Source organism: Leptonychotes weddellii, unplaced genomic scaffold (assembly GCF_054177405.1).
Source record: "Leptonychotes weddellii isolate Sample4059 unplaced genomic scaffold, ASM5417740v2 HiC_scaffold_2111, whole genome shotgun sequence".
NCBI classification, from domain to species: domain Eukaryota; kingdom Metazoa; phylum Chordata; class Mammalia; order Carnivora; family Phocidae; genus Leptonychotes; species Leptonychotes weddellii.
In genome coordinates, this window is record NW_027798475.1 from 1 (window position 1) to 13150 (window position 13150).

General features: G+C 55.5%; 1 protein-coding gene across 1 annotated transcript; it reads right to left on the bottom strand.

Annotated features, from left to right (window-relative positions):
• Window positions 1-22: 22 nt before the first annotated feature.
• Window positions 23-12686, bottom strand: ST3GAL1 (ST3 beta-galactoside alpha-2,3-sialyltransferase 1; the record flags this gene model as incomplete). The annotated part of the gene is made up of 4 exons (XM_081810260.1): window positions 11762-12686; window positions 8797-9708; window positions 1135-1331; window positions 23-202 (listed from the first exon to the last, which is right to left on the bottom strand). Coding segments are annotated over exons 2-4 (689 nt in total), but the record flags the coding sequence as incomplete, so codon positions are not given.
• Window positions 12687-13150: the final 464 nt, after the last annotated feature.

The following is a 13150-nucleotide window of genomic DNA, read 5'->3' on the forward strand; positions in this document are numbered from 1 at the left end:
CCCCGCCCCGGGGGGCACTCACTGAGAGATCGTGCCCGTGGAGGTGGCACTGACCACCCACTCCAGGTCGGTGGTCTTGAAGGGGACCAGGACCATGCTGACGTTCTCCGCCAGCTCCCTGAAGCTCTCGGGGTACACCAGATGGTGCGTGGTCTTGCTCCCGACGTCCATCTCAAAGCCCGCCGTGGGGGCCTTGTTCATCCTGGGGGAGAAGGGACAGAGGGACACGCATCGCATCACGTGGGCGCTGCTTCTGGGCCCCAGCTCCCTCAGCTGGGAAATGGGGATGATTAAGACGCAGCCAGAAAGCTTTTGCTACTTTCTCTTTCTCGATCTCGAGCGAGTCCGGCCATTGTCACGGCTGACCTACCGTGTACAAAGCACCATCCTGGCCGAGTAACGCAGCGCCTTGCACCTTAATGACAACCGTGCCCGGGAGGTATTCTGTGGTCCTATTTCATGAGGGAAGAAATCTGAACGCAGAGGGTTTGTCCTGGGACACAGAGCTAGTGGGTGGCAGCCTTGAACTCAGGTCTGTCTGATCCAGAGCCTGACACCTCTCCCCCCACCACGGACATTCCTGCTGCACGCCAGGTACACCGAGGCTCCGAGAAGCCAGGCGTGTGGTCTGAGGACATAAATGCAGAGATCACAGGAACAGGAGACTACTCCAGAAGGCGCCTGGGGAACAGCAGTCCCACTGCCAAGTGAACAGTCGGGGGGCGGGGGGAGATGACAAGAAACCGAGGATACCCAGCTTCCCGGAGGATCTATTTTATTGGGTGACAGGGAAACGTATTTACGTTAAAAGCATATAGTTTTACTATGGCCTCGATTGCAAAATGGGGCCGAATTTTAAAGATTAAACCAGTCTTCAAAGAAATCTTGCCCTCTCGCCAGGCCGCTCTGTGCCGAGCTCCGGCCCCGCTGGCTCCCTCCCGTGTAGGATTTCCCATCGGGGTCCAGAGAGGCACGGCTGGTCGGCCTCCTTCCTACAAGGCACAGTTGGGGAAACTGAGGCCCACGGGGGGTCGTGGCGGGGCCTGGAGTCTGTGGGGAAGTCTGGGCGTGCTAGCACAGGGTCTTGACCTCCTGGCCCTGAGCCAAGGTGCCTCGGAGGGGCCGGGCACTCACCTCAGCACGAAGTCGTGCCTGTCGATCTGAGGCCCATACCAGGACTCCCTCAGGTTGCCGGAGTTGCCCACCACAGCACATCGCCGGCAGCCCACCGACCTCTTCTCCAGCAGGGGGTCCACATTCCCGGGCACCACCTGGAACAGCTCCCTGATGGTATCGTTCAGGTTATTGGGTTGCTTCTCCCGCTGGAGCTTCTGTGGGCCGAGGACGGAAGGAGAAAGGTCAGCCCAGCTGTGCTGCCTCTGGCCGGGGCCGCTCAGCCGCCCCCGTGCTGGGCCCCGAGCTCCCCACTTGTGCTCATGGGGCCCCTCTCTGCTGGGCACCTGGAGACGGACCGAGGAGGCTCAGACAGCCACTTCTCCCTCCCGAAGCCCGGGGGCCGCTCAAGGAGATGGGAAAGAGATCACCTCCTCATTCTGCAAATGCTTTCTGAGCACCTACTGTGTGCTCGCTAATGACACTGGGTGAGAGGAAAAGGGACAGGTGACCCTCCAAGGCCACCTCCCCGGCCTCGGCTCCCTTCATCCTCCTGCCCACCCCCCGGGGACCACTGGGCTCCAGCAAGGCCAAAAAACCAGCCCTTTGCTAGATGCATCAAGGCTTCTGACGTCTGCCTAGCAAATTGTTTTCATTCTCTAAGACTGAGCTCCAGACTTCTGACTTCCTCACTCATGGTAAAACCTGGAGACATTTCCTAAGCAGTATCACCTCTGACCCTGTCACCAGCCGCAGTGCATACCACACCACATTTGAACTGTAGACGAGAAGGACGCCGTGGGGCCCAGACTGGTTGAACCACGTGTCCCACATCCAAACCAAGATTTGAACCCAGGCTTTCAGAAACCCACTGAAAATTCTCTCCCACAATACTGCCCGTCTCAGACCCTTGGAACCTGGACCTTCAGAAAGCCCAGTCCCTGGGGCTGCAGGGCCTGGGGAGGGGGTGGGTTGGCGGGGGTGGGGGGGAGAAGTGGCTGTGGGGTGAGTCCCACCAGCCTCTCCCAGCCCCAGGCCCAGGGCAGTATCTGGGAAAGGAAGGTTAGAGCTCACTGTGGCCATTGTCTAAGAGATTTGTGAGGGGTATATGCGGAGATCCAGAGGCATGCAGCCCCCCGCCCTGAGACAGGAGGAATCAGATCTCCAAAGGAGAGGCCCCCCAGGAGTGTGGCTCCTTTAGTTAAAACCTTCAGCGTCTCCTCCAACATGCCATGGGAGACCCGTGAGCAGCGACATCTGGACCACTCAGGACACCCCCCGGGAGGGTTATAATAAATAAAAAAGAGAGAGAAAGAAAGAACAAGTGTTGGAGAGGATGCAGAGAAAGTGGCCCCCTCGTGCATTGCTTGTGGGCACGGAAAATGGTGTGGCCTCCATGGAGAACACACACAGAATGCCCACAAAAGGCAGCGCTTCCGTTCCCAGGGATGCACTCGGAAGGACTGAGGGTCACGCACGGTCTCGCACACCCATGTCCATAGCTGCATTAGTTGCCGGAGCCAGAAGGTGGAAGCGACCCACACGTCCCCGGGCAGGTGAGCGTATGAAACAAGGGTGGAATGTCATGCAGTCATAAAAAAGAAGGGAATTCAGGGTCTTGGGATCGAGGCCCGCGTCGGGCTCCCTGCTCAGCGGGGAGCCTATGCTTCTCCCTCTCCCTCTGCCCCTCCCTCCACTCGTGATTTCTCTCTCTCTCAAATGCATAAAATCTTTAAAAAAAGAGAAGAAGAGCTGGGCTTTAGAAACACACTTAGTGACCTAAGCCAGACACAGGACAAATATTGTAGGATTCCACTATATGAGGTCCCCTAGGGGAGCCAATTCATAGAGACAGAAGGTAGAAAGGCAGCTAGTTGCCAGGGTCCGAGGGAGGGGTGAGGGGAGTTCGCGCTGAACGGGGGCAGGGTTTGGGGGCACGATGAAAAACTGCTGGCTCTAGAGGGTGGTGTTGGTGACACAACGGAGTGAGTATCCTCAATGCCGATAAACTGTACACTTATGAATGGTTCCGATGGTAATTATGTTATGTACATTTCAACACAATAAAACCTAACAATCCCCAGATTAAACACCTGCTTGCGATAAGATCTCCCGGGGCAGCTCCAAGCTCCCGGATAGGCGGTCACCCAGGACCTTGCTAACTCAAAGAGCCTGACTCAATAGGGCTGGGCTGAACCCAAGATCCTGCACTTCCAACAGGTTCCCAGGTGATGCTGCTGCTGGTGTGGGTGGAGGGCCCCCGCCACGCTCTCCTGCAGGCCCCTCCACGGACGTCCCCATGGTTTGAAGTCTTGAGGCCCCAGGAGACGTGACTTGGGAGCACAGCACAGGCAATGTCTTCACCCGGTTCTGACTGACTGAACTCTTTTTTCATGGCTCATTTCAGAGAAGGAAAAAAAAAGTAAGTTCATTTTCAAAGGAAATCTCACATCCCTGCCACAAGTGGAAGGCAAGGATTACTTGGCGGAAGTAAAAAAAGTAATCGCACCCAACCATGGAAACAGGACAACGTTATTTTATTCCCACTCATACTGGGGCTGGCCCGGGCACGCTGCCCACGCTTCGTTAGAAGGAAGACGGGCACGGGGCTGGAGAAGCGCATAACCAAACATCGGGCCGGATTAAAGTCCTTGCACCCGCAAACACAGCCAGAGAATCACCAAGGCCTCCAGTCCTCGCACTGGGATGTGCGGTTCTTGAACGCCCAGCCCCGCCATTACCTTAGCCCCGGGCGGCGTGTGGTTCCACGTCGGCGATTTCGGACCTGTTATAGTGCTTCGCCGTCAGGAGTGGAGACCGAGGCCCAGGGAGGAGAAGGGCTAGGCCATCGGGCGCGGGCGGAGCTGGCAAGAGCTTGGGTGGGAAAGCCGAGCTGTGCTTCTGCAGGTTAGAATCCTAACTCGCGCACCTGCCCGCTGGGTCAGACGGGGCAGGGCACTCAGTGCTGATCTGTGTCCCTGTGCCTGTCCTCCTTGGGAAGGGGTACTCCGATGTCCCTGGCTCTTGTAAGTGACAGCAAAAGGACCACCAGGCTGCTAACTCACACACAGGAGGGCATGTTGAGAAGTTCAAAGACATCCTGCCCCTCTCACTCTTCCAAGGAGGAGCTTCCAAGTATCCTTCTCGGTCAGCACTCCACAAGTGCTTGCCTACTGGGGGTTAGGGCTCCTTGAGGCTGCACCGGGACCTCGGGCAGGGCCGGCAAGCGGAGGCTGGAGTCAGGGCTACAGGTGTGTGGGGCGGGCGCTGGCCGCAGCGAGGGAGGGCGGGAGACACGGGCTCCACGGCACAGTCCACTTCAGCGGGCGGGGGCCAGGGAGGCGCACGTCCGGGACACACACTCAGGGCACAGATGGGGAGAGCCTCACTCACTCCTCCTGCACTTCTGCCTGATGGCATGGGGAGCTTGGGGGTGTGAACTGTGGCCCAGGCTGTCCAGCCTGGAGGCAGGACGTCTGGCCTTCTGTACCCCCCGTCTCAAACCCCTGTGTTGGAAAGAGGTACCCCCTCCTCCCACCCTTCCTCTCTGCTCCGCCCAGTGAACCCTGCTCTTCCTTCCATGTCCAGCTCACCATGCGGCACCTCCCACAATCCCCCCAAAATACTGGTCTTTGCCTTATGCATGTGCTTGGCACGCAGGTCCCTGGCCACGGGCGTAGTGTAATCGGCAGCTGCCGTGGGCTTGTCTGTCCGGCCCCAAGCATCCGAGCAGCAAGCACGGACTGACAGACAACACCTGCTCCGTGTGCTGAGTGAGTGAATGACCTCTGCCACGGCTGACACGCATCCACACGTCCACCGGACCCATCGCTGCGGAGCCCCCGTCGTGTGCTAGATGCCGCGTGCGGAGGGCAAGTGAGAGCAGGCAGGCGTGCCGGCCTGGGAACGCTCGTCACAGGCGGCAGTGTGTGTTAAGTGCTTGTATACCAGGCCCCGCGCGAAGGACTTCACAGGCATTTCCTCATTACTCCCCGTAACCGTCCTATGAGCAAGGGCGTATGAGGTACCCATTTTACAGCTGAGCAAACTGAGGTTCAGCGAGGTGGCGTGGATGGCCCAGAGCCCCCAAGATAGCCTGAACACCCCGACCTGACTGCAGAGCTCGTCCTTGAACTAGAATGTAATCCGACTGTGCCCCTCACCAATGAGGCGGGCCTGACAAGTGAGAAACGGAGGCAAGGTGTCCTCACAGGGTGTGCTGAAGGCAGGGGGCGGGAGGGCACTGCCTGGCAAGTTCGGCCTGGGGCCTGGCCAGAGTGGCACTTGGCATCGGACGGGCGTATGATTGTCTTTTGTGCACTGAGCACGATGCTTGGGGCAGGAAGCTGTCTCCCGTGGGCGGGTCCAACAGTGTGCGGAAATGAGGCCGGGGCAGAGGGGACCCTTGTCCTGGTGACTGGGACGCAGGCGGGAGGAGAGGGCCACAGGGTCTGCAGGCTGACTGAGGGCGGGGTGGGGGTGGCCCCGTGTGATCACTCCTGTCTTCCTGCTCCCGCCGGAGCTTACACCTGCCCTGTCTCACACCTGCCTTGTCTCCTTCGCCTGCTGGGATTGCGATGCCCATTGATGGTGACCTTGAAGCTCAGAGGCGGGGTGGGAGCTCGGGACCCCACAGTTCTGGCCTCAGACTCCTCCTGGCTCAGCTGGCCGGCCTGTCACATACACCCCTGTTTCCTGGGGAAGGAGGCATGAAGGGTCTGTGGGCCTGGCTCTGCCAAGGGCTTCTCATCAGGATCAGATGGGTGTGGGTGGGGGCCGTGCCCAGGGGGACAATGGAGTCAGCACCCTAATGCTGCACTCACCAGGTGCTTTGCCATTCCCAAGGCACCTCAGTCCCTTAGCCTCCAGCTTCCCACCGCTCCTTCTCTGATCCACCCAGTCCTGGCCTCCCGTCCATGGAGCAGATGAGCAGCCGTGGGCAAGGGGAAGGGAAGGCAGGGGTGTTGGGACAGGCGGCCGAGTTCCAGGTCGGGCTCCGCATCGATGCAGTCTTCACTGGTCTGGGGCCTCCCTCGCACAGACTAAGTGGGAGAACAGGGACTCTAGCTGTCTGCTCTACCCCAGGGCTCTGAAGAAGGGCTGCAGATAAGGGCTGGGGCTGGGGACATGGGAGAAAACTTGATAAAATACCAACAGTCACTTGGAAAAATTTTTGTTCAGCCTTGATAAGCGCTGGGAGGGGGGAAGCACATTCATTATTACTTGCCCATTCAGCCAGCAAAAATAAATACAAGTGTTAAAACCTAATGTTTGCAGTGTCGTAGAGAAGCTGGTGAGGCGGCTGTTAGATCCTCAATCTGAGGACTCAGCCAGACGAAGAGGTACCTCAGAAGCACTCTTGATAAGACCTAGAAAATCAGGAGCAAAACCCAGGGACCATGATGCCACATCCTAATTCCTAAGTCTAGAAGGCACAGAGCAGGTCCTGCGAAGATACACAGGTTATAGCAAGAAACCGAGTTTTTTTGTTTCTTGTTTTTTTTCTTGTACCTTTTTATCCATCCTGGGCTAAGCCAACCTGAGAGTTTTAGAAACTGCCCTCCCCGAGGACCTTCAGGAAGGAAGTAGATGAAGTCATCCTGGCTACCCACTCTAGAGGTTTCTCATCACTACTTCCAGGGGCTGAATGGGACATGCTGTTTGGAGCAAGTCACTTTCTTTTCCGAGTTTTTGCTTCCCTCCCCCCGTGGTTATGGGGGCAATTCTGCACCCCCTGTCCCCTCCTGCCAGGGTCAACTGGCAATATCTGGAGACATTCTGGTTCTCACAGCTGGGGGGTGGGAGACTCCGGCATCTCATGGGTAGAGACCAGGGATGGATGCTGCTAAACATCTTACGATGTGCAGGACAGTCCCAGAAACAAAGATGTATCCAACCTCAACTGTCACGAGTGCGAGTTTGAAACCCTGCCCTAATCCTTGTCAAGCCTGGTCCGCTGCCTCCTTTAGCAGACACTGGAATCTTCGAGGGGGTGAGACCCTGCCTGTTCTGTTCTCTGTCACCTCCCCAGGACCACCCCAGGACCTGCACCCTGAGGTGCTCAACACAGCTTAGTGAACCAAGACTGAGCCCGGACATTCCGATTCACTTCTTCTGAGTCACTGTAGACTCTTCCAAGCTGTTCAAAAAGACCGCAAGCTCCCAGATTGCAAGAGTTGCTTGAAGAGTTGCTGACTGGGAAAGCCGGCCTCTTGCAGGAAGGCCCCCCTGATTTTCTCAGCCTACACGCAACTCTCTCTAACTTCTTAACATGATATAGGGAGAGCCTCATGAGCTACATCAATGGCCTCATCGCTCACACCCCACCCCTCACTCACATTCGGATTTTAGCCATGATGCTCTGCGCCTCCAGCAACCACACAGGCCTTTCTCACACCTCCAGGCCCGATACACACACTGGTCCCTCTGGAGAGCCCTTCCTGCGGTCCCCGCCGGGACAACCTCTCTGGGTCCTTTAGGAGGAGCTCCACCACAGTCTCCTCTGGGAAGCCTTCTCTGACAGCCCCCGCCCTGGCCCCAAGGTAGGTCTGGCGCCCCTCCTCTGGGTTCTCCGCACTTCCTGGGCCACTTCCAAAGCAGCACCTATCACCCCGGCGTGTGGCTGGCTGTCTCCTTCTCTCTCGCCACCCCATAGACCAGAAAGGGGAGGCTGTCTTTTCGATCTCAATATATCGGTGCCTGGCATATAGTAAGTGCTCAATAAATCTGCAAGGAATAAATTCTTTATTACTCCCCTTCACTCCATTTTGGGGTTCAACCACCGGAATAACCTTCAAACCACTAGATCAGATCATGGGACTCCCCTCAGATTCAAAGCAGCTTCCTGCTGCACAAAGAACCAACCAGAAGCCCCACCAGGGGGTTGCCCACTGCCGGGGCCCCCGCCCCTCCAACAGACCCAGCGGACGCCTCCCCAGGGCTCCTATGCTCGCTGCTATGTGACCTGTAGCGCGTTCTCTGGGTCCTTCCATGCCCGGTGCCTTCTCTACCTCTGGGTCTTAGCTCAAGTCCTGCCTCCACAGACACCTTCCCCGATGACCCCATTTACAGAGGCCCCGGGCCCCCAGCCTCTCTCCATCACAAACCTCATATGACCTCCCTCAGGGCATTTCTACCTGAGCCTGTCTTCTTGGTTTCTTATCTGTCTCTCTCAGCCAGGACACAGTTCTGTGAGAGTGAGGACCTTGTCTCTTTTTTGCATCTCGGTATCTGTACTGCGTGGAACGAACCTCCACACAAGTATGTCCAAGTCCCAACTCCCTGTGAACGGGACCTGGTGGGAAAGGGTCTTCACGGCGGTTATTAAGCATCTCGAGATGGGATCATCCTGGATTTAGGGAGCCCTGAACGGAGTAACAGGTGGCCTTGCAGAGAAGGCAGAGAGAGACGGGAGACGCAGAGAGGCCGAGAGGAGAGGGTCAGGTGGCGTGATGGGTCTGTTGTATTAAGGCACGCAGTTTGTGGCAATCCTCTAAGGCAGACACGGGAAGCGAATACAGAACGCCCTGCTCTGATTTACACGTCACGGACCCTCCATAAACGGTGGTTGCACGAACGAATGAATGCCACCACCCCGAATCCTGCTAGGCACCTGGCAGGGCCCCCCGGCCCGCCCCCCGCAGCCACGCCCCGCCCAGCCCCAGCCCCAGCCCCGGCTCTCACCAGCCACCACCTGTATGTGTCCTTCTCCAAGAACGCGTTCTGCATGTTCAGCAGCGGCTGCATGGACCGGTTGAACCTCTCGTCGAACCAGGCCGACACCTTCTGCTGGCTGATGCAGTGGGCGCAGGTGCAAGGCCTGTGCGTGTATTTAATGAACTTTTTGAAGTTCTCCGAGAGCTCGACGACCATCTGCTTGGGAAACCAGGTGGTGGTCACCATGGTGTGGGAGTAGTTCAGGAAGAAGGAGGTGAGGAAGATGAAGAGGACGAGGAGGGTGAGCACTTTGAGAGTCCTCTTTCTCATGGTCACCATTTCTGCCGTCCGACGGGCGCCTCCCGGGGCTGGCTGGGCTGGAGGAAATCACGCCTGGTCCAGGGGGGATTTGGAAGAAAAGTCCCGGAGACGGAGGCTCGGTCACAAGGTGAGGCAGGGATTCCCAGGGGGGCCTCCAGGCCTGCTAGGGCCGACTTCACTCCCGCCGGGCGATGGCCACGCCTGTGTGCGGGACATCACCCTGTGATGGTCTGAGGCTAAGAGGACCCCTCTGCGGGGCTTGGCCCTTCTTGCATATAATTTGTCTTTTCAGGAAATAAGTAGGATGCTTTGTCAGCAGTCCTGAAACAGCCAACAATGTCTCTTGAAGCTTTAATCAAACTTAATAAAATGACTTCCTTTCCCATCCAAAGGGGTTGAGGGGTAATTAATCTTGGTGACAGTGCAGGGACTCTCGGGGGTGAGGACCTCGGAGGAAGGGTCACAGTGCGGGACAGAGGCACGATGTCTTTGCCACTGTCCTCCGGAAAGGGTGATGGGTGACGATGCTTAATTAGAACCGGGTCTTTCCCATGCTGTCACCAGAGATGTGGCTGTTAAGCAGCATGCCGGATGGAGGCACTGAGGCTTGCCTGTCATCTGCACAGAAAAGGAGGAAGAAAACAGGATGAAATTCTATTACCTTGTTATAAAACAATCCTTCTCTCTCCCCACCTCCTCCAGGATAAGCTCCGTGATCTTCTGCTCTGGCGTCAAGCCAACATGGTGAGTGGCTCTGGACCATTTATTTACCCTCTTGAGCCTTGGTGTGTGCATGTGTATGATGGGATGTTAACGCCCATTCTGCAAGGTCTGCTAAGGGACACAGGGGTCACCCCACCATCTTTCCTGCAACCAGAACCGGGTCCATTTAAGCATTCCACCAAAGTCGTGAAATGAGTCAATGATGCACGTACAGTGGAATGCATACAGATTGCTGAGTACCTGCCAAGTACATGCTACTTTCTCTCTCCTTCACTCTCTTTTGGATTCTGAATTTCAGTAAGAATTGTAGGCTCCTGCCCACCTCGGCATTCAAGCTCTGCCTGTTTGCCTCAGTCCTACAGAGTAGGCTTTAGCTGGCCCAGGTTCAAGTGCCACTTTACCAGCTCTGTGGTCTTGGGAAGTTAGTCAGTCTGCCTGGCCCTCAGCCTCCTCTTCTGTAAAGTGAGAAAACAATACCTCCACTTACCAATGGTTACAAAGATAAAAAAAAATGCTATAGGCTGAGCTGCTGGGATCTATTAGGCAATTGCTAAGCTTTTCCTTTTTTCAATGCCTACATGAATGAGTATTCTTGGATGATCCACTCAAAGCCGGACACGATGGGCCATGCATGTACATCTACTTCCTCCAGCAGTCCTCAAAGTAGACTGCCAGCCAGACAGGGGGTCCCCATTTTGTCCTCAGAATAAACTGAGATTCAAGGAGATTAAATGACTTGCCCAAGGTCACGGGGAAAGGAAGAAGCAGGACCTGAATCCAAATCCACAGGCCTCTGATTCCATGTGTGTGGAGGGGAGGGGGCACCAGGAACTGGGGGCAGAGGGTCTGCTCTGGGAGCAACACCCTGTCGTCTCTCAACTGGTCTTCAGTGGGAAGAACAGAGAGAAAGGGGGAGTGTATTTCCATCAAAGAGAGCACCTCCTCAGATGTCCATAACACGAGCCCCCAGATCACACTGCCTTTGTGCTGGTCACATCTCTTCACTTGAGCATGATGCCTTTGATCTTTTCTTGGAATGTGTCCCCTGTCCCCGACCCAGTCTCTGTCTGGTCAATTCGTCCCCACCCTTAATATGTAGATGTCAATGAGCAGGATGCATTTTTTTCTAGGAAAGTGACAGTTGAAGGGTTATTGATTACCTTTTGGTAGGAAAAGAGGGGGGTGCTCAAGAATCAGGCTAAACCCATAGTGCTTCCTGGAGACACCCAAGCTCCAAATGTGCGTCTACTCCCTCAACTCTTCAGCTCAGTTGGCAAGAGCATTTTGATTCACCCACTTCTCCATTTCTCATTGTTCAAAACAACCTGACTTGTATTTATAACCTAATGGTGTCCAGGGTCATCCTTTCCAGCCACCCCTTGCTCCTCTGGCAAGAAGCAGCTCTGTCACTGGAGTGAGATTAACCTGCTTATTTTCAAGGGTGGGCTCTGATTTAATTTGGCTGGCAGATTCCTAGTCCTCTTGGTCCTGGGATGGGTATGTGTGCTAATTCATGGAATCACACTGAAACCCCTGACTTGTAGGGAGGGAAGAAACTTTATTTTGTTCTAGCTATTTGATTTTTGCATATAAAAGTCAGGCTCGTGCTGGCCATTTCATTTTATTTTTTTACTATGTAATCTTTTTAATTTAAATTCAATTAGCCAACATATAATATGTGCTGGTCATTTTAATAGCTCATGTGGAAGAGGTAACAGCTGAACAGGGCCGAGACAAGTGGTGCTGACTCCCTGATCTAGCCATACCTGCAGTCCACCCTACACCTCAAATTTTTAATGACATGAGATAATAAATCCCCTTTATTGCATAAAGCAGATTACTTATATAAAACTTGAAGCAATGTGACTGACCCACAGGTCACAGCTGCTCCTGCCCAGGCTGACCCCCCACTGTGCAGAAAGTCCACCCCATCCTGCTTGGTTCTTACTCATTCTTCAGGAATCAGCTGGTGCTGACTCCTGGAGGAAGGCCTGCCCTCTCCTGGCAGGAGTAGGGTCCTCTCTTGGCTTCCACGGTGACGTGGCTTCCCCTCCGCCAGCACTGTTTACTTATCTGCCTCTTCCCTGGGTTGGGAGCCCCATGAGGATAGGAGCTCGGTCTCACTCATTGTTGGGCGCCTGTCACCTGGCATGAAGGAATGCAGAAGCGAATGAAGGGAAAGGCAAGGGCCAACAATTCAGAGGAGAGATGTGAGCAGAAAAGCACAGACCAAGAGTCAGAAGACTCTGATTCTCAGGCTGCACCACCCATTTGCTGTGTGACTGTGAACAAATTACCTGCCCTCTCTGAACCATTTCTTCAACTGGAAAATGAGGATAACACCGATTCTGTCCACTTTTCTGGGCTGTCAACCGGGCAAAGTCTGTCTAGTTGTCTGATTCACTCACTACCTATTTTCTAGGGGCCTGTGGTGGGCCAGGCTCTGGGACAGGTGATTGGGACACATCATGAAATATTCTAAGGTGGAAGCTTTGTAGGCATCTGCAAGACCCTGGTGCCTTCAGGAGAAAGGAGGCTGGTACCCCTGGATCGACGGAAAGGAGAGGAAAGGAGAAGAGAAGGCATGTGTGGGGTGGGGTGGACAGCGTGGGGCTGTGGAAGCCATTAAGCAAGACTAAGTTTGCTCTGAGTGACGTGGGACCCACTGAAGGGTCTGAGCAGAGGGGCAACACGGGTCTCACTGCATCTGTCTCGGTAATGAGCACAACCCAAGACGCTCTCGCTGACTGCATCCTGATGCCAAGGTCAGAGACAAGGTCACTCAAATAGATGACTGTTGAACCACACAGACCAAATACAATTCTGAACGAGGGGTCAGGTTCCCGACAATGTCCTGGCTCTGCAAGGGAGGTATTCACGGTCTAAGCTGATGCTGGGGTGGGGAGAGAGTGGGGACAGAGGGCGAGGCTGGGCTGCAGAGGCAGGAGAACTGTGACACCCCCCTCCCGTCCACTCAGCACGTGGTGGGAGCTGCATCTCTGAGGCCAGAGTGCGTGCTCGGGTCCCACCGACCTGCAGAGGTTTCTGAGCTGCTATCAATTAGTGCTTTTCAAAGCCTTTTGAAATAAGCTGCAGTGGAAAAGCAAAAACACCCTTCCACCCCCTTCCCTGGCCCCAGGGAAGCAACGAGGAATGCGTGACTTCCCCGCACTCCAGTAAGTGAGGCAGCCTGCAACACCTGGGGGAATGTCAGCCCTGGCTCCCTGAAACAGAACCCAGACCAAGATGCCACGTGCGCGGCGAGGGAGGCTGGCCCCGCCTCCCCAAAACAAAGTGGGGGGACGACAGGGCTCCCTGTCCCGCCTGCAGAGTGGCT